This window comes from Callorhinus ursinus, unplaced genomic scaffold (genome assembly GCF_003265705.2).
Source record: "Callorhinus ursinus isolate GAN/ISIS: 27379988/994484 unplaced genomic scaffold, GSC_fseal_2.0 scaffold24, whole genome shotgun sequence".
In the NCBI taxonomy this organism is placed as follows: Eukaryota; Metazoa; Chordata; class Mammalia; order Carnivora; family Otariidae; genus Callorhinus; species Callorhinus ursinus.
The window spans coordinates 6,214,641-6,232,905 of NW_027397086.1; the positions used below are offsets into that span (position 1 = coordinate 6,214,641).

The 18,265-nt window shown below is 42.8% G+C and overlaps 1 protein-coding gene across 7 annotated transcripts in view; it reads left to right on the forward strand.

The window, feature by feature from the left end:
* Positions 1–18,265, forward strand: part of MAPKAP1 (MAPK associated protein 1) — a 231,990-nt gene that overhangs the window by 196,697 nt on the left and 17,028 nt on the right. For 6 of the 7 annotated variants that reach the window (XM_025888053.2, XM_073905740.1, XM_025888050.2 and 3 more), the window contains one exon: positions 8,755–8,892. The exons of the other annotated variant lie outside the window; for it this stretch is intronic. In XM_025888053.2, the coding sequence (XP_025743838.1) occupies positions 8,755–8,892 (138 nt within the window). The remainder of the gene's footprint in view (positions 1–8,754; positions 8,893–18,265) is intronic. 7 annotated transcript variants of the gene reach the window in all.

Below are 18,265 nucleotides of genomic sequence, written 5' to 3' on the forward strand. Positions count from 1 at the left end.
AGGCTAGACCTTCCCCATGGCACCAAAGGTTTAGGTTACTGAATCTGTAATATCCCGTGAACTCCATCTGTGTCATAATTGCATATATAACCTAACATCATTCTGTAGAAGATAGATATACAGATTCTGTGTAGGATTTACAGATAAAGACTGTATCATAAAATAATCTTGCTGAAAGGTTCCATGGTTACCTCCACTATCTCTTCATAAAACAATCCATATGTATAATCATAACACTTGTGATCATAGTAGTTATTTATCAAAAGTATCAAGTACAATAGCACATATCATAGAGGAGGCATAGTGGTTTCATCTCATAAACTGACTCCAATCAAGTTTGTAATGGCTGCCCAGAGCATTATGCTGAGGCAGCATCTGGAGCTGTGTCTGAGGGCAACATAAAGAAACTCTGTGATTGATTAAAAATGCCTGCCCTGGGCCTGAGCTTGATGAGAGGCAGCATATTTGCCATCTATTGTCTTCCCTGGTTTATCTGTCCTATTGCAGTTATTATTTAACCCCCTAGTCAATACTTACAAGCCAACGCTCAAGGAAGACTTCATTACAGTACCATTTCTTAATATACAATATGCAGACTTAAGACACATTAACACAAAGCTAAGTGAGTGAAAGCAAACAGCTGTGGCCTGCACTTTTTTTTTTTCAGTTGGGGTACCTATGGAGTATAGTTCGAGTAATTACATAATCTGGAAATCAGGTTCTTAGCAAATGGATGGCTTTTCCTTCCATATTTCTGTTTCATTTTCTTACTGAATACTAAGGAGATACCCTCCTCCGTTCAGATGCACGAAAATGATCATGAGAGATATCCATCACACTTAGCTCCAAAATACCTGGGTCCACTGAGTAATTTGAGGATGGCAATTCTAATATCACTTGATTGTTCTGTCCCTGTTGTGACATCTTCTGAACCAAAATTTGGAATAAAGCTTAACAAGTACTAATCAGCTTATGAAATAGCAGGACAAATACTATCAAGACTGCCTCCAGAAATTTTTTTTTTTTTTAACTACATTAGTGCTTAATGCAATGATTGGGTTGAGAGAAAATCCCCTGACAGGGAATGTCAGAAACTCAGGGTTTTTCCTAACTGTGTACCTTCCTCTAATTCCCTGCTCCAGATCTACCCTTTAGAGAACACCTGTTAAATAATCCAGGGTTACTATTGACAGGTTCCTCAGATGTTTGAGAAAGCCTTGAGAACTGGAAAAGTTGAGAGCCACTGGCATAAAGAAATTAATAAGGATGGGATAAGGAAGGATCCATCAAGGTTCTGTATTCCTTTTACCATGCCCTCACCCTTGGCACTTGAGCTCCAACTGTGTACTAGGGCAGGGCCTGAACATGAGGAAGATCTGGGCTTTCCCCACTCTACAAGTGATATCATAAATCTCTTAGGAAATGACATACTGCTTCCCAACTTGACACTGTAAGCTCACCTGAAATATCTATTTACCAGGAGAATATTAGTTTAGGAAACTGTCTCCCCTAATACACAATCTTTGTAAGTGCCTTCTTTACAGAGAGGGCTTAGTCCTCATCCAGGGACAGGTGTTACTGGGTGAAACAGTCCCAGATCTCATTCAATAAGCTCCACCCTTGTGCTGAGCGCTGTGCTGTGTTTGGCTGTACATTCATGGTCTCATTCATGTTCAGGCCACCCCTTGGGTTTCGTTCCAAGGATAATGGCCTAGTCAGGTACACTCAGACTTTGTCACTGAGTCTCTAACTGACCACACATTGGAATTGGCAGCTCTTAGCTGTGGTTCCCAAAAGGTTTCAGATGGTTAGGCCTTGAATGGAACCAGTGATTCTGGGGCCCAGTACCCCACTTGATCTCAAGAATGTAAGGCTCTACTGGGTCTCATTATAGTTGTGGCCAAAATATGATATTCTCATCTATTTTGGGTCCCTAAGGGAGACAGTGCTTTTCATACTGTAATGCATTTGATCACGATGTGAATATACCCACTATATAAACTTAATGCATTGAGACAGGAGAGCTGGTCTGTTTAAACCCTGGCTGATAGTCTGGGGATATGAATTATGGGTATAGCTCTGTCATTAATGGGTGACATCAGACAAGTCATATCCCCACCCTGAGCCTCAATTTCTTCATATGGAGAATGTAAGCCCCAGACTAGGTGATCTCTGAGGTCTCATTAAGCCCAAACAGCCTTTGTATCTGATCCTGTGTGTAAATTCAGACAAGTTTCAAAGACTTCCCTGACTGCTGTATGGATGCTATCGATTGGCTGTGTGGATTCAGCGCAATCCACTCCAGCAAAGAGTTGTTCAGTGGCACTCCCAGGGGCTTTTCCAGGCTTTCATAGGCTCTAGGTAACCCGAAGACAAGAGGATTGTGGAATTATATAAAAAGCTACTCCAGGATTTAACAACAGGGGAGCTTTTCTAGTCTTCGATTCAAAGTTGTAGGAAATTGATGAATGAACCACAGCTCATGATGTCTGAGTAAATAAATAATAACTCAGGAAATACACTGAGGCATGGAATATTAAATGCCCTAATTTTTGCTGAATTGGTATTTTAACTTCTTAGAAGGACATTTTAAGTGGGCCTAGGGGAGGTTGTGCCTCCTAAGAGTCAGGTATGCACCTCTGGGACAATGGGAAGTGGCAGACTGATCAGGACACACCCTAGAGTTGATCAGATAGACCTGGGCTTTCAGCCCGGCTTTGCTATTTACTGACTTGATTCACCCTGAGTAAGTACATCATTTTACCTTTCTGTACTTCATCTCTAATGATCTTACTAATAACTGAATGAGCCCTCCCTTATGTGCCAGGCACTCTGCTGAGTTTCTTAGATGCTTATGCCACCCCATCTTCATGACATCCTGGGAGTTGGTACTGTTTGTCATGCCATTTTATAGAGGAGGAGGCTCAAGCTTACTAGGGGAAAAGTACATTCACCCAGGATAACAACAGTGGGAACACACTGGCAAAATCAAGATCTCCAAACTAATGACCTAGAGATCTTAGAGGCAGTCGGGGGGGCAGGAGCATGGGTGGTGGCAGGGGGTTCCCCTAGTGCAAATGTTTCCACAGCTCCAACTGTGAGAATAGTCTTCCTGATGTCGAATTGAACTACTCCTGGAGGTTGCAGGAAAGAAGTATGGCCAATGACACTTGCTGATGGGAGATTACTACAAGGAAACATAGGGTGAGGGTACTGCTCTCCCCAGCTGGACATTCGTTCTGGATCCTGGTGCTTCCAAAGGTGGGATGTAGAGCAGGTCCCAGAGACAATGTCTCCAGACTAGAGGGCCAGGCAGGTCCCTTGTTCACATCCCTCCTGGGGCTCCCTGAGCTTCCCCTCCAGACCCTCATTGCTGGATCTGTGTCACATCTCTTAGCCCAGTGCCTAACCCCTGTTAATAACAGTCATGAGAAGTAGTGGTATAGGTCACCAGCAACATATGAAGCACCATTCCAAGCACTTTACAAGTCTCATTTAATCATCACAAAAGCCCAAGTGGTAAATTCCATTATCATCACCATTTTACAGTAATTTGCCCAAAGTCAGTCTCATGGTTAGGAAGTAAGGAAACTGATACTCAAACTCAAGACTTTCTGACTCTGAAGTCCCTATCCCTAACCTCTCTGCACTACTGCCTTCCTGATTAGAAGTGTGGTAAGCTCTCAGTAAGTCGCTCTACACAAAAGGACCCAGCACAGGGGCTGCCCAAAGTAGGTACCAGTCTATTAGCAGAAGATGATGTACATGCTAATTTCCTTTTATGGAAATCTTCTGGTTAATTAAAACAGACGAGGGTCTCTTGTGATAACTCTAAAGCCTTGGACAAATGGTTTCCCCAGAGAGTTGTACATACATTAGAGTTGCATTTTTGTTTATTTTGAGCTGTCTTGTTAGGGAAGGATTTATATGCTGGCATTGACATAGGACAGCAATCAGACATTGTTTTCTGCCTTTGACAGTTGGTGTGATAGTTTGCTTCCAGTGAAGTTTGACTCACTGTATCTGGAAGCTGTCAGAAGTGGGAGCATGAAAAGGTCATGACGGATGGCCGTGGATAAGTGGGTAGGGGAGGAGAGCTGGTAAAAAAGACAAGGAGCTTCCCTTATTTCTGAGGGAAGGGGCTGACCCTGTCCACTTCAGGCCAGCCCTCAAGCTGTCTTCCTCGCTTCCCACAGCTGGTCGGGTGGAGCCTGCCAGTCGCCATTTGTGAGGGTGGCCCCAGGGTGGCCGTAGTGCCGCCACGGGAGCCCTTCCCAGCGGCTCAGCCACTTGGGTGCTTGAGAACTGCTAGGTGGAGGTAGTCTTTGTTTGGGGCTGCTTTCATGCTTATCAATCACAGGATTCAGCGTACTCCCTTCCCCACACTGTAAAAGTTGGGAAAGGGTACTGAATCCTGAAGTAGAAACCAAGAAAACGTCAGCTCCTAAAATGATGTTTGTTTTTATTTTGGGTGAAATTTCTGTTTTGGAAAAATACAGAAAAGGAAAGGATGTAATCCTACTAGCCAGAATTGGCCACTGTTACCAGTTTGGAGCATATCTGTTAGATCTCCTTTCTATAAATATTTTTCCTGTCCTTTTCACTTAGCGTCACAAGAATTTGTCCAAGTCAAAGCTTTTCTCAGACATGGTTTTTCATGGTTGTGTTGTATTCCATCATGGTTGGATTAACTATTCCTCTATTGGCCATTTAAGTTGGAGAAATGTAAACCTAACAAAAGCCAACTTCCGTTGTTTTCTTGGACGTATGTTTATAATTTGAATTACTTAAGAACAGGGCTTAAGTGACGCTTTAAGGAGCGCGCCTGTGACTTTACACAAAAGCTTTAGCCAAGGACATTAAAACCATGCTCAGTGGTCATACAGAAGAATATTGATAGGATCTCATGCTCCGGTTTGCCATGTCTGAACAAAAATAGGTGTGTGTTTATTGGCACATTTGAATGTTTATTTGTTCCTTGGTAAAAATCGAAAGAGGATACTAAAGACTAGTTAAGCAGTATTCCTCATTATGTCTGGAACCAACTGAATGAGGCTGTGCAGAGCAGTGGGAAGTATCATACTTGGGAACCAGGCAGCTCTGGGCTTAAAAGCTCCCCAACCTTGGACAAGCATCTTCACCCCTCCTAGGGCACTGTTATATAAAACACCTAGCACAGTTCTTGCAGCATAGCATAGTGGCTGAGAGGACAGATTCTAGAGCCAAATTTCCTGGCTTTCTCCCAATTCTAGCTTTGCCGCTTTTTAGCTGTGTGATCTTGGGCAAGTTACTTAACCTCCCTGTGCTTCAGATTTCTCACCTATAAAATAGGGATAAATACAGGAACCAATGGGATTAGGGTGTCCTGAGATTTGAATCAATGCAAACAAAGGATTTCTAACCAAGCTAACATATATTTGCTGCCAGGTAATGTTCACCCCTCTTTGCCCCTGGCCTGGCCTGTGGTGCCAGCCTCCTAACTGGTCTCCTCTCCACTAGGCCGCTTCCTCCTTCCAACCAAGAAGGACACCTTGGACTCCCAGGGACCCCCAGAAGAGGTCTCTGTTTGCTTCCACGCTAGGTTCTGGAGACTCTTTAGCGCAGTGGGTTCTGGGTACGTTCAGGAGAATGGCCTCCAAGGCTAGACTGCCTCAGGCCCTCCTAAACTGGAAAGCTGAGGGTTGTCACTTGTGCAGCAAAAGAGCAAATCAACCCCTGTGGGCTGTGTGCCCTGCTTTAAGAAGCTGAGACTCACACATTTCAAGTAGGGTGAGATTATTTAATGTACAAAAGGATTTTTCCCATCAGGAAAGATGCCCCTACAGGTTCCTTTAGATAGTGACTCCTCTAGGCAGGCGAGTGTTTTACAGATCATTAACTACTTGACTGAAAGCCTGCAGGGCAGAGAAACTTAAAACTAAAGTGTTGGGAGCCCCTGCCAATTACAGATCAATCCAAAATGAATATAAAGTATCTCTGGAACTAGAAGTCAGTGGGAAAATGTGATTTGATTCGGAAAAAAATCTGATTTACAGGCAACTTTTTTGGAACACACCAGTTGTTTAAATGGTGTTCCACCTGCCTGCCCATCTTGAACCTAATGCATTCATCTCCCACATCTTCATCCCCAAACGCTGGAATCAGGGTCCCCTCTGTGAACAGTGACTGTACAGTAACCCCCGGGAAGGGCGTCATTGGGAAAGTGTACTTGTGGCCGTGCAGAGCGCAGGCAATTGATGCAGAGATACAGCCCGAAATGGATGAACTATACAGTAACAATTTGCAGATAAAAATAATAGAAGTTAAAGTGTACTTTACATGATAAAAGAAAGATGAAAGAGGATGAGAGTCTGTTACATCTGAGATGGTTACAAAAGTCCTGCTTCGTGAAGTAGGCTCTGTTGAAAAGATTGATGCCATGGGGAGTGACCTTGGCTTGGAGCAGGAGCTGGTGATGTATGTATGAGCATCCCTCTGCTAAATGGACCCAGATTTGTAGCACTAATATACATGGGAGCCCAGAACCAAACTCAGTACGGCAATAAATCAACAGCCACTTTGGGTGTCATTTCTGGTTTATATTCCACTATTGTTCTATCACTTTAATTCATGTCACTATCATCTTTTCATCTGGAACAGTTTTATATAATTTTCCAGTGGAGTTACCTGACAAATCCTATCAAATTAACAAGGTACATTAACAATATTGACTGACTACGGCTTCAGGAGTTGCGGGGCCGCAGAACAAAATTTTAAAGCCGTGCCTCTCTGGTGATGATTTTTCTTCCCCCCCCCCCCCCTTTCTGAGAAGGGAATGTGGGGCAGGGTTTATTCCACATCAGAGATATGCACATTTATTTTGCTCTGCTCGTTTTTGACTTTTATAAAAGTCAAAATAAGAAGCAGAGGAAGGAAGGGGGGCCAAAAAAACAAAAACAACAGCAACAACAACAACAACAAACACTTGCTACCGACAGCCATGGCGTAAGTACTTTTCTTCTTTCAGGGAACTATAGAAATGTCCAGATCTTTAACAATTAATGACCAAATTGGAGGGAAGAGTGTGACTGGGTAGTCGTAATCTATTTTAAGTGAAATGTAATAAAATTGGTCTCCTGATACATTCTCACCCTCCTGAAATCATCTAGACCTGAACAGCCAGAGTCCATTGGACTTATGACATTATGCCTAATTGAAATATGGTGTTCCTGAAATACGTCTAATGACAAATTCCAGCATTCAATTAATAAAAAAATACCAATTGTTCATCTTTTCCAAAGACCACATAGAAATGACCAGGGTTAAGCAACTGTACTGCATTGTCTCCTCTGAAGACAGCAGACGAGACTCTACTGGGGTCTGTCTATGCAGTCTCTTGCCTTTGTCTGACTGCTGTTTGGGATTTCTTTATTCCTAAAATAAAATAGAAATGAGTGTGTGGCAGACCTCATCACTAGAATATTTTTTATATTCGTTTTCTTGTTTAATTTTAAATTTGCTCTAAGACTATAGTCATTGTGTTATTTGGGTTTTTTGTTTGTTTCTTAATTGAGCTGTTTTCTTTTATTGGCCTTTTCTTTTGGTCTACGAAGTTTTCTCATGTTGTATTGAAAAATTTCTGAGTGTGATCCGTGGGATGAAATGTATTCATTCTTATTGTCTTTTTCTTACATTATGTACATTTGATGGTTTTAATTATCTCCTATTTTTACTTGATTTTGCTTTTTTCCACTTTGCCTCTGACCTTTAAAGTATGGCCTAAATACTAATTACTTTCAAGATTCTCTCTGGGACCCATTCTGGAAGGCATATTGGAGGTTTTTGTCTCATTTCATGAACAGATTCCTCAATTTTCAGCAAAAGGGGAAAAAGAGAGCGTCTAGCCTAGACCGTGTGTGTCAAGCTGAGCGTATACTGCTCAGTGACACTGGGAGAGCAATTGCTGTGCATGCCACAGTTATCCTGGGATACCTTTCATCCCTGGCATTACCTTTGTTCTCCGAAAACCTTTGCTCCCAGTCACTGTACAATATGTTACGTCTTTCACAGCTCTGAAAATGAAACCTGAAGTGCCAGTATTTAACATGCTGGATTCCTGTTATAAAGTCTTTGTTGCATAAAGCTCACACCCAGTGCTGTTTCTCCCTCAGCGGAGAAGCAGTGACCTCCACAGACTGAAGCCAAGCTCCAAGACTTAAACTTGGAAGGTTTTATGTAAAGGACCCTTTGATCCTCCTGTGACTTCCTCTCAATATAGCTTGGATAATTATTTAGTGTCAGAGAAGGGAAAAGATAGATTTTTCCTATTTTTAGTGCGTTAAGATTTTTCTAGATCAGGAAAAAAAAAAGACCACTGATCAAAATTGTTTTTTTAAATGAACCTTGTTATGGTTTCTTTCATTACAATACGGAGGTGTTATGTAGGGTTAACAATATGTAGGTAAACTGTATTATATCTGTGGTACATCTAAGATGGCATGTTTCTTAATACCTTTTTTGTATGGATTTTGGTGGTTTCTCCCCTCAGCTCACCCACGCAGGAAACCAGGCTGTGCACTTCTGTGTGCCGTTTAGGGTCTCTTAAGCCGGTGGCATTCCCCAGAGCCGTAAGAAAGAGCTCTTGTTCATCCAATTTATTTTGGATGGATTTACAAAACAGGTCAAATGATGACACTGAAATCACTTACACCTTCCACTTTCTGTGGCTTCTTTTTTTGTCCTCCCCCCTTCCCCCCCCCCACCCCGGCCTTACAGGTATCTCTGGAGACAAAGTAGAGATAGACCCTGTTACGAATCAGAAAGCCAGCACTAAGTTTTGGATTAAGCAGAAACCCATCTCAATCGATTCTGACCTGCTCTGTGCCTGTGACCTTGCTGAAGAAAAAAGCCCCAGTGAGTAGTCCCTTTTATTTATGTCTCCTTTCTCTCTTCCCCCTCTTCCCTTCTGTGTGCTGGGTGCCAGGAGAATATATTGCCACCGTGTCCTTTTTTCCTTGGGTCTGTTTAATTCATTACCAGAAATTTATTTTAATCAAACAGGATTGTATTATGGTGCCCAGAGCCTGACATGGGCCCCCATCCTGTTAGGTCTTGATGGCAGCAGAGAACCTCACAGCCCCGCTTCAGACCTTAGGAGTCCCGCCCTGGGGGCTGGGGGTCTGGGGGGCAGGTTCCTGCTGAGAATTTGACTCACGAGAGCCTTAATTTCACTTTGTGCTCCCTTTCTCTTCCCATTTGGGGGACTTGAGCAGTCAGACCTGGACCTGCGTTCCTTCTTTGCCAGATTGAGGGAAGCTGGGAGATTTCCTGTGGCAGCTGAAGACTAGATTTAGATATCCATCAAGCCGGAAGTGTCAACACCCTCCAGATTATTGGCAGCTGCATGACCTACCAGCTCATAATTAAACTCCTGCCTGGTCCTGCAGAAGAGATCGCTGCTGGGTTGGCACTCCTCTGCTTAAATTATCAAAGTAGATGCAGTCTGGTTGTATATTTTGGCATATTATATTTTTGCAGTTAAGTAATTGAGTGTAGCATTTAGATTAATCATTTTTAAGACTTCAGTCCCATCAAGAGGCAAAAAGGACACAGATCACACTGAAATTCCTCCATGGAAGAAAAAAGTTTAAACTATACAAGAATTTGTTAGTTGCCTGGGAAAGGCTGCAAGACAGCGGTTGTCAGAGTCTGGTACATATTAGCATTGCCTGTGGAGCCTATTTAAAATGCAGTTCTCCAGGGCCCATACCCAGTGCGTTCTTTCTTTTCTTTTCTTTAAAGATTTATTTATTTTATTAGAGAGAGAGAGAACGCACATGTGCACAAGTAGGGGGAGGGGCAGAGGGAGAGAATCTTCAAGCAGACTCCCTGCCGAGTGGGGAGCCTGACTCAGGGCTCGATCTCAAGACTCGTGAGATCATGAGCTCATGACCTGAGCCGAAACCCAGAGTCAGACGCTTACCCGCCTAAGCCAACCAGACGCCCCTCCCCAGTGGGTTCTGATTCATTAACTTGGAGGATGATGGGAGCTTCTACTTTTTGTTACTCCCCTCTATTCCCGTGCCCGCTGAATTAGGGAACAAATGTTACAAGGAATGACATACTCAAAAGGAACAATAAGAAATGTAAAGGCCAGCAAGTGTTTATAATATGGTTCAAGTTCAAGACTAGGATCCTATGGACAGAGCACCCGCCACATCGCCTCATTTATGGGTGGGTGTCTGTTTTCTCAAATCCAGCTGTGCTAGGCTACGTAGTCTCCTCCTTTCGACCCATTAGTCTCCATCTTGGCAAGAAGGGAGAACTTAGTGGTACCGGGGGAAAGGAGGCAGGCCGTGCCCACCCGCTCCCCCCTTCCTGCCATTCCTGTCATCCCAGTCAGGAGATTCCTCAAGAATGCTGCCAGAAAGGGCTAGTGAGAAAATTGCTTACTGTTGTGGGGCCCTTGCCTCTGCCTCTAGATAAACATCTTCTTCCTAATTCCTCTCACTCCAGCTTATCAGCCAATAAAGATGTCATTGTTCTAGCATCTTTCTTCCCAAGAATTCAGGATGCATTGAAAAGTAACATTTTGTAAATTCTCCATGTCTCTGAGAAATGAAAGGCAATCACTTACATGTTGCATCGAGGGATAAGCTGGAGTAGAAAGGTTAGGGAAAGAACTAGAAACAGGACTCAGATTTCCTTTACACTCATACAGAGACACTCACTTGCCAAGGAAGGCTGTGTGTAATTCAGGCACTGAAAGGTGAGGGGTGTAACACACCCCATCTAAGAGGGAAGGAAGAAAAGATGCACAACCACCACCTCCCAGTTGCCTCTTGCCATCAGGCAGTCAGGAAGGAAGTATTACACATCTCTGAGAGTGATACCACGTTCCAAGCCTTGGGGATACAGAGCAGACGTGGGGCCCACCATTTCAATATTGGCAATCGAGCAAGAGAGTTTTTTGTCTTATTTTCAGACCTACTGGGTGGTTCTGTGTAAAAACTGCACATGTGGGTCTTAAAGAGATTTCCTTCTCTCTCACTCTCGCTCCAGAGATCTAGAATTTGTGACTCCCCTGAACAAAGAAGCACACTGCCCCAGTCAGACATTTCCCAAGCCCCTGTGCCCCTATCACAGTGCCTTCCAAACCATGTTCCTCAAATCTCTAGGTTCTCGGGGGACCTCAGGGGCCTGGGGGGGGTGGGGGAAGGGACAGGTTTGGGCATAAGGCCTCCCCAGTAGAGCGCTACTTTTTTCTACTTTGGGATTCTACATTTTAAAAGTCAACCAATTAAAAAGGATTTTGCTGCTTTAAAAAAAAAAAAAAAAAAGTTTGAAAGTTACAGGCTCACAAAATAGAATCCAGACCCCTCAGCCTAGGAGTCTTTACAGTCATTGACCACTCCAGGCTCATAGCTCCTAATTTCCCATCCTGAATTTGGGCTACGGTCACTGTGAACTGTTTGCACACAAACACACCTTGAATTCTGTGCAGCTGCTGTTCCCACTGCCTGGAATATACCTCCCTGCTGACGCTCCCTCTACCCGACAGGCACCTCCAGTTCCTCATGCCTGGCTCCCTCATTTTTCAAGGTCCAGCTCCAGTGTGAGGCTCTCTCTATAACTTTGTCCCCAGGAGTTCGCCCACATCTCTGGTACAGCACCTCTCAAACTGTGCTGTAGTTACTGACTTGAAGTCTGTCCCTCTCTGGGACCCCCCTCTCTATCCTCAACTAATTGATCCAGGAACTGGTTTCTGTACCCTCATCCCTAGTGCCGCGCCTGAAGAGTTGTCCTCAGTGAATGTTTGCTGTCTTCAAACTGAACTGAATGAGGCCAGAATTTAGAAACCAAAAATTTTTCAGCATAATTTATGTTGTAAAGTGCCCAAACAAAGATGTATTAACTGAATCAGTTTGATGCTGTGTTACTTTGTTTTTGTGATTTCCAGTATCTTCATCAAATTAATTCAGTGATTTAATCTAAAAAGTTCATCTTCAAGACCATCATCAGACCACAGAATTAATCTATGGGCCTGCTGCTGCTTCTTCTTTTTTTAAAGGATTAATGGTAACCCTTTTTATCTTTTGTGTCTGTTGAACCTTAGAAAAAAGTTATTTTAACAGCACTAAAGAAATGAAAGTCACTATATTTCATAAGTTTAGCCTGTGATTTTTATCAGCATAGTGATATATGTTTGTAGCTGAGTTTACATCAAAAATTATTCTTGGGGCCTTCTTGAATGAATTATGGCAAAGAGAGAGAGTCTAGAAGTAGATAAGGTTTTTGATTTCTGCAATATATTTCCTTTTTCATGTTTTTATCTCTCGTAACACAAGTGTCTTGCCGAAGACTGGAACGTGTGACCAACTGGAATAATTTAGTTGTGAAAACAGCAGACGTGTTATTAAACAGCCTTCTTTACAAAAAGGCATTAAGTGTTGGGAGGATAATGAAGTTGTCCCAGTCTGTCTTGAGACATGTTTGTCAGAATTTTGAACAGTAAAGAAACGGTTTTTAAAACCTTCGAATATGGCCAGTTTGCAATGTTTATTGAAAAAGCCTCTGTCAAACCATTAATTTGGTCGTCGTAAGGAACACAGCTCAAGTTTAATTGATGCCATATCCAAAAAGTATGTGAATAGCAGACTTGGCAAAGGGACTGAGCAATAGAACGCCTGCAGTGAGACACATAATTACACATACCATGGCTCAGAAAGACCCAGACTCTGCAGCCGGGCTCCATAAATAGCCGTTCTATGGCTCTCTTTCCTTCCCCTAACTTCTCCCTCTTAGGCTGCGTTCTCAGGGGTAGATTTATTGCTCTGTCCATGTGAGTGTTTAAGGACCTGGAACTTAATGACTAAATAGATACATGCCTTAGAAGAAATTTGTACATATAAATATGGACTCTTACCAGAGTTAGAGGAGAAAAATCTGTGTATCAAAAGCCCTGAGAAATTAATAATAAATTGTGCCTTTCTAGATTGGGGGGGTGGGAAAAGGCTGCATGCTGCCATTATTATTCAAATCAGTGATTTCGCAGTCTGGTTTTGCTACTCCTTAGGATAGCTTTTGCTATTTTGTCACAAACCTCTAAAAGATGAATTCATTTTAATTTATTTTAACTGAGCAAATATGTATACAGCACATAGGAGGGGAGAATGTTCCCATATCAGAAACTACCATGGCATTCTCCATCCTTATACAAGTCTAAACCTAGGCTTTGGATGCAGCAGGCTCTCTTTTTAAAGTGCTAACCTCAAATTCCAGCACTGAAACAAAAGCAGGGGACCTTCCTTTTAAACTAACACCCTTCAAAGACTCTCAGGCTGGATTTAAATAAAGTACCAGGCTCAACCATGCCAGGTCTGGTTTTATCATAAGAAGGTTGTGCAGGTTTCGAGTCTTTAAAGGAAGCAGACTATCATTAAGAAATCAGATTTAAACCTTAATAAAGTAACTGTCCTCTTTATAGCTGAAAAGAGCTCTGTATCTCAATTAAGTATAGATAATAGAAAATCTTAAGGAAGCAACATAATAGAGGTAACCTGATTACGTTCTCTTGCAATAGTATAATTTAAAGGAAATCTGATTCTGTTGATGCTGGTGGGGGATTGCTTGTTTGGTTGTGTTTGTTTTGTTGTGTTTTTGTCCAGAACAGTGTTTGGATACAGGATAGGAACTCTTTGGGATTATGAGTTAACCACAACTGCAGGAGACTGTCAAGCCCCCATGAATAGAACCTGCTAGATATTTGAGATGAGATTCAGTTAAGGTTATGAGTTAAATTAGCTGGGCTTATTGGTGACCTCCAGCTTAAATGAATCTTTCTTTTCATAAGTACTTGACAAGATCTGTAAAGTAGTGTATTTAATTTACTAATTAAATTAAAGCTACTGAATAATGATTTGTCCACATTGATTTAGCTTAAATAGAAAAGATCAGCATTGTTGTGATCTTCAGCAACCTTAATGGCCAAGCCAGTTAGACACAAAGGCCTCTTGTGTTTTATAGGTCAGAAGTACATAGGTAAGCCCAGGCTGTAATTGAATTGGCTACACTGCACCCTGCAGTTGCAGGTTTCCTTTGCCTTCTCGTTCCATTGTTGCACTGGGCTTAAGAGAATGTTAACGCGGTAATAGGCACCGGGCCTTCCCCATTATACGTCTTGCTATCGAGCGGTTCTGCATGACTAGTTAAAGAAGATGGCAAGAAGATTAATGAAAGCAAGGCTAATACAGAAGGGGGTACTTTTGCAAGACTTCTGCAGAGGAGATATTAGAGCTGAACCAGAGCTTGGCTTTTTCTTTATCCTGTGACCTTTGAACCTGCCTTACTGTTGAGAGCTGCCAGGGAAGTCGACATTTTGATTGATGTTGGTACACGAGTCAGTCTTTCCCATTGAATTCCACATCTGCACGAAAATAGCTTTTCCAGCAGAATTCATACTGGCCAGAAGTGATAGCCAAATTGATGGCTGAAATGCTTTTATGTAGTTTTCATTTAAACCTAAAGGTATTTGATGGTTTAATTCAGTATCCAGTTTTCATAGATTATAAGCATTCACTTATATGTCCTTAATGGGTTCATCAGCTCATAGTGAAAGACCAGCTTTAAGAGTGTTCTTTGCAAAAGACCTTCAAGCAGGTTTTATGGAGGAGTAAAAGCAGTCATCAAACAAAACCTTCACCATCCTCAAAAAAGAAAAATCAGTCTGAGGGCCCAGGCAAACTGACTTTGACGTTTTTGTATATAAAGCAAAGTGTCTCGCTGTTTCTGGAAAGCTACAGATAGGGAAGTCTGAAATCTTCTGTGTGTATCCCACCTCAGCCCCAGCTCAGAGGCTGTCTTGATCCACCCAGATGCTGAGTTCCCTGACCTTGTCCTTGGGGCACTAGCATTCCATCTGAAAGGGACTGTTATGGTCTACTTGTAAGACAGCCCCGGGCAGATATGAACCTCTTCCTGTGTTCCCACTAATTCTCTTACCTTCCTTGTGGGGCTGCAGGCCATTAGTGTGTGCGTGCGTGTGTGTGTGTGTGTGTGTGTGTGTGTGTCTTTGAATGTGCCTTTGTGTGCATCCCTCACTCCCTGTCCCAACAAAGAAGAGTAGGGAGAGTGGCAGAAGGACTCAGGTTTTGTTACTAAAATTGACTTGGGCACACCGCAATCCATGTTTGAATCCTCTGATCACCTGATTTCTTTTTTTCCTATTTGATGGGGGTAGTAGTTCTAGCAGAGAACATGCGCACACACACTGATGTGACAGGAATTCCAGTTCCTAAAAGAGGAGATACCCAAGAATTTTGTCATATTCTTTAGTAGATGTTCGTGAGAATAAAAAAGAAATGAGGATGACGTTAGCCACCCCTGGATGAAAGAGCTACAGCCCCTGGGTGGGTGATGGGTGGATCATCCAGGGGCTGTAGCTCTTGGTTGCTACATCCACAACCATACCATGTACCGTAGGCCCCAGTAAGTAAGGCACATGCATTTATACTCACATGGGCCTGTAACCAGGAAGACCACAGCCCATCCTTAGGCTCGGATGATTCCCAGGAGGTCCAGGTACTCCAAACATCAGGTGGCAGGTACTCCAAACATCAGGTGGACAAGCTATGTAGTGCTTTTATTCTCTGACAAGGACTTACTTCATAAGTTCCAGATCAAATACGGTAAGTCCTGCTAGATTACAGAACACAGTGGACTCTAACATATTAAATGCCCCAGTTATTGAATTGCCTTTTCATAAGAGTACTCTGGAGCACAATCAGGAGCAGGCAGTGCCTCATCCTTTTAACAGATATGTTTCCTAGCCCTATTAAAAGGGGTCTTCATCTATCCTGTCAAAGGGAGTCTGCTGGGGTTTTTTAGTTTAATTACACTATCCAATTAAAACTCCTTGCTGCATTTGGATGCGCCTCTCCTTGGGCCTGAGTGGATATGACATTTACAAGGCTCGCCTTTCAAGCAGACAATAGTGTGATTGATGAGGTGCACGTTCAGTGAAGGAGGCGAGTGCCTGTGGAAGTGCTGCTTAGTGCATTTTGATTTATTTATCATCTCCTTCCAAAACAAGGGAGCTGCCGGGGAGATGGGTTTGGGCAACCAGGGGGACCACCTCAATTTTTCCAAGTGTGTGGGAGGGAAAGACCTGGAGTGTGCCACAGAATAAAGGTGGGGGAAAACTCTGAGCTTGGGGCCAGCATGCATCATCTACTGCCAGGCTGTATTCTTAGGTTCTCTGACCCAGTTTGGTTTCCAGTAACCTCAAGCTGTGATCTGCTGTTAAATAGGCCATCACTGTATTTCAGGGAATAGTTCTCTGGGGCTGGATAACATTGGCCAGGCCCCTGAGAACTCAGCCGGTGGGAACCAACCCAGCACGTGTGCCGTTGACCTGGTCATTATTAACTGACACCTGATGTTTGCACTAGGCATGCCTATTTACACTCCCAGCTACATCCTTTATAAATCCAGCAGCTTCTGTCCAGGGGCTAAAGTCAGTACTCAGTGACTCTCTAACTCTGCCTAGGCACCTGAAGCATTTGAAAGTTGCTTCTAGAATTTGGAATTAGCCAAGAGCAAGTGTGGCTGTTCAACAAAAGGATATAGAGGTACAGTGGAGAACTTCTCAAGATTGTAGTGAAAAGGCAAACCCAACATCTTGTTCTTAACCTACTATTGCTGTTTGCCCTCAGCGTATGATAGATGGGACCAGTGTGCTTGTCTCTGTAGTTCGTGGAAAAGAGGTATTTCAGTACAGTGCGTGGTCTCAGGAAGGTCAACACTCTGAATTTAGGAGGCAGGAGATTCTACTCTGAGTCCCAGACAGATAAGAACAACACATCTCCCATATTCATTATCACACACTACAGTTGCTCATAGGAGTTGTTGGGGGGCATGTTTGCTAACTACATAACATGTAAGAATGTCTATGTTCCTGAGGAAAATTGTCTGGTGCTGAGATTCTCAGTGGGTTTTCATTATCTTCTCTGTAGACCTTCTTCGTTTTTCCCTAGGACTTACTAATGAACAAAGAATATGTTTGTGTCAGTTGGAATGTTGATATTTGTTAGAGTAGAAAACATTTTGGGGTATCAACTTTTTTTCCTCCTGGGAAAAAGCCTTTTTTTTTTTTTTTTTTTTGCTATTAAGCTTTCACTTAATTGTTGACTTGGGCATTATGGACCCGTAATAACAAAACAGGTATAATGGAAAATTTGCATACATTGATATTTTCCTAGATTTTGATTACCATTTCTTCAAATTTTTTCTTTCCTGATTTTAACATTGGACGAGATCCTAATTGAGAAGAGGGTGAGGGCAGAGACTGTTCCCTACTGAAAAACTGTGAAAGATTTCGCAGCTGGATAAATGATAGGAAAAATCTGTTTCCCTTGTCTCCTGCCAAGCTCCAAATTGTGTTTTCATAATAAATAAATGGGGTGCTTAGACTTTAAGTTCTTCTCACAGACATGAAAAAAGTAAGCCATTCTTTCATTAAAATCAAAATGTGTGCTGCTTACAAGATTCCCATAGGCAACTTCCAGGACAGGCTAACTGCTACCAGATTAGCCCTTCTATCATAAATGACTGGAAAACTGTCCAAAATATAAGAAACTGTTCTCAGACACTGGAAATCAGGCAGCACAGGACGTGAGCCCTGAGAGAAGGGAAAGAAATGAGGTGAGACTTACTATCACTTCAGCTTTCTTCAGAGTTTCCCAAGGAGAGTGTAGCAGGCTCAGCAAGCTCAGAGACAGAAATCAGAGTTGGAGGAAGCTGAAATGTACAATAAATTAAGTGTGAGAGGTGGGAGCTACACTGAGAAAAACCTCCAGAGAGAGGCTCTCAAATCTTCCGTTGTATACTAAGCTGTGCATGCCTACAGTGGGACCTCACAAGTGTGGTCAAAGCACAGCTACAAGGGTGCTATAATCTGGAGTTCTGGCCAACCAGAGGGGAGCTTCCGGGGCATGTAGCAGTGACTCCACAAAGGCTGTATCTTAGGAGTAAGGTTAAACTAGCCCTAGATTAATAACTGCTCTAATCCTTGCCTAATAAAGCCTTTTTTTTTTTTTAAGTTTTTACTTTAATTCCAGTTGGTTAACATACAGTGTTATATTAGTTTCAGGTGTACAATATAGTGATTGCCGAATAGACCTTTAAAAGGAGTCCTAAAGGGGTGCCAGGGTGGCTCAGTCATTAAGCGTGTCCACCTTCGGCTCAGGTCATGATCCCAGGGTCCTGGGATCGAGCCCCGCATCGGGCT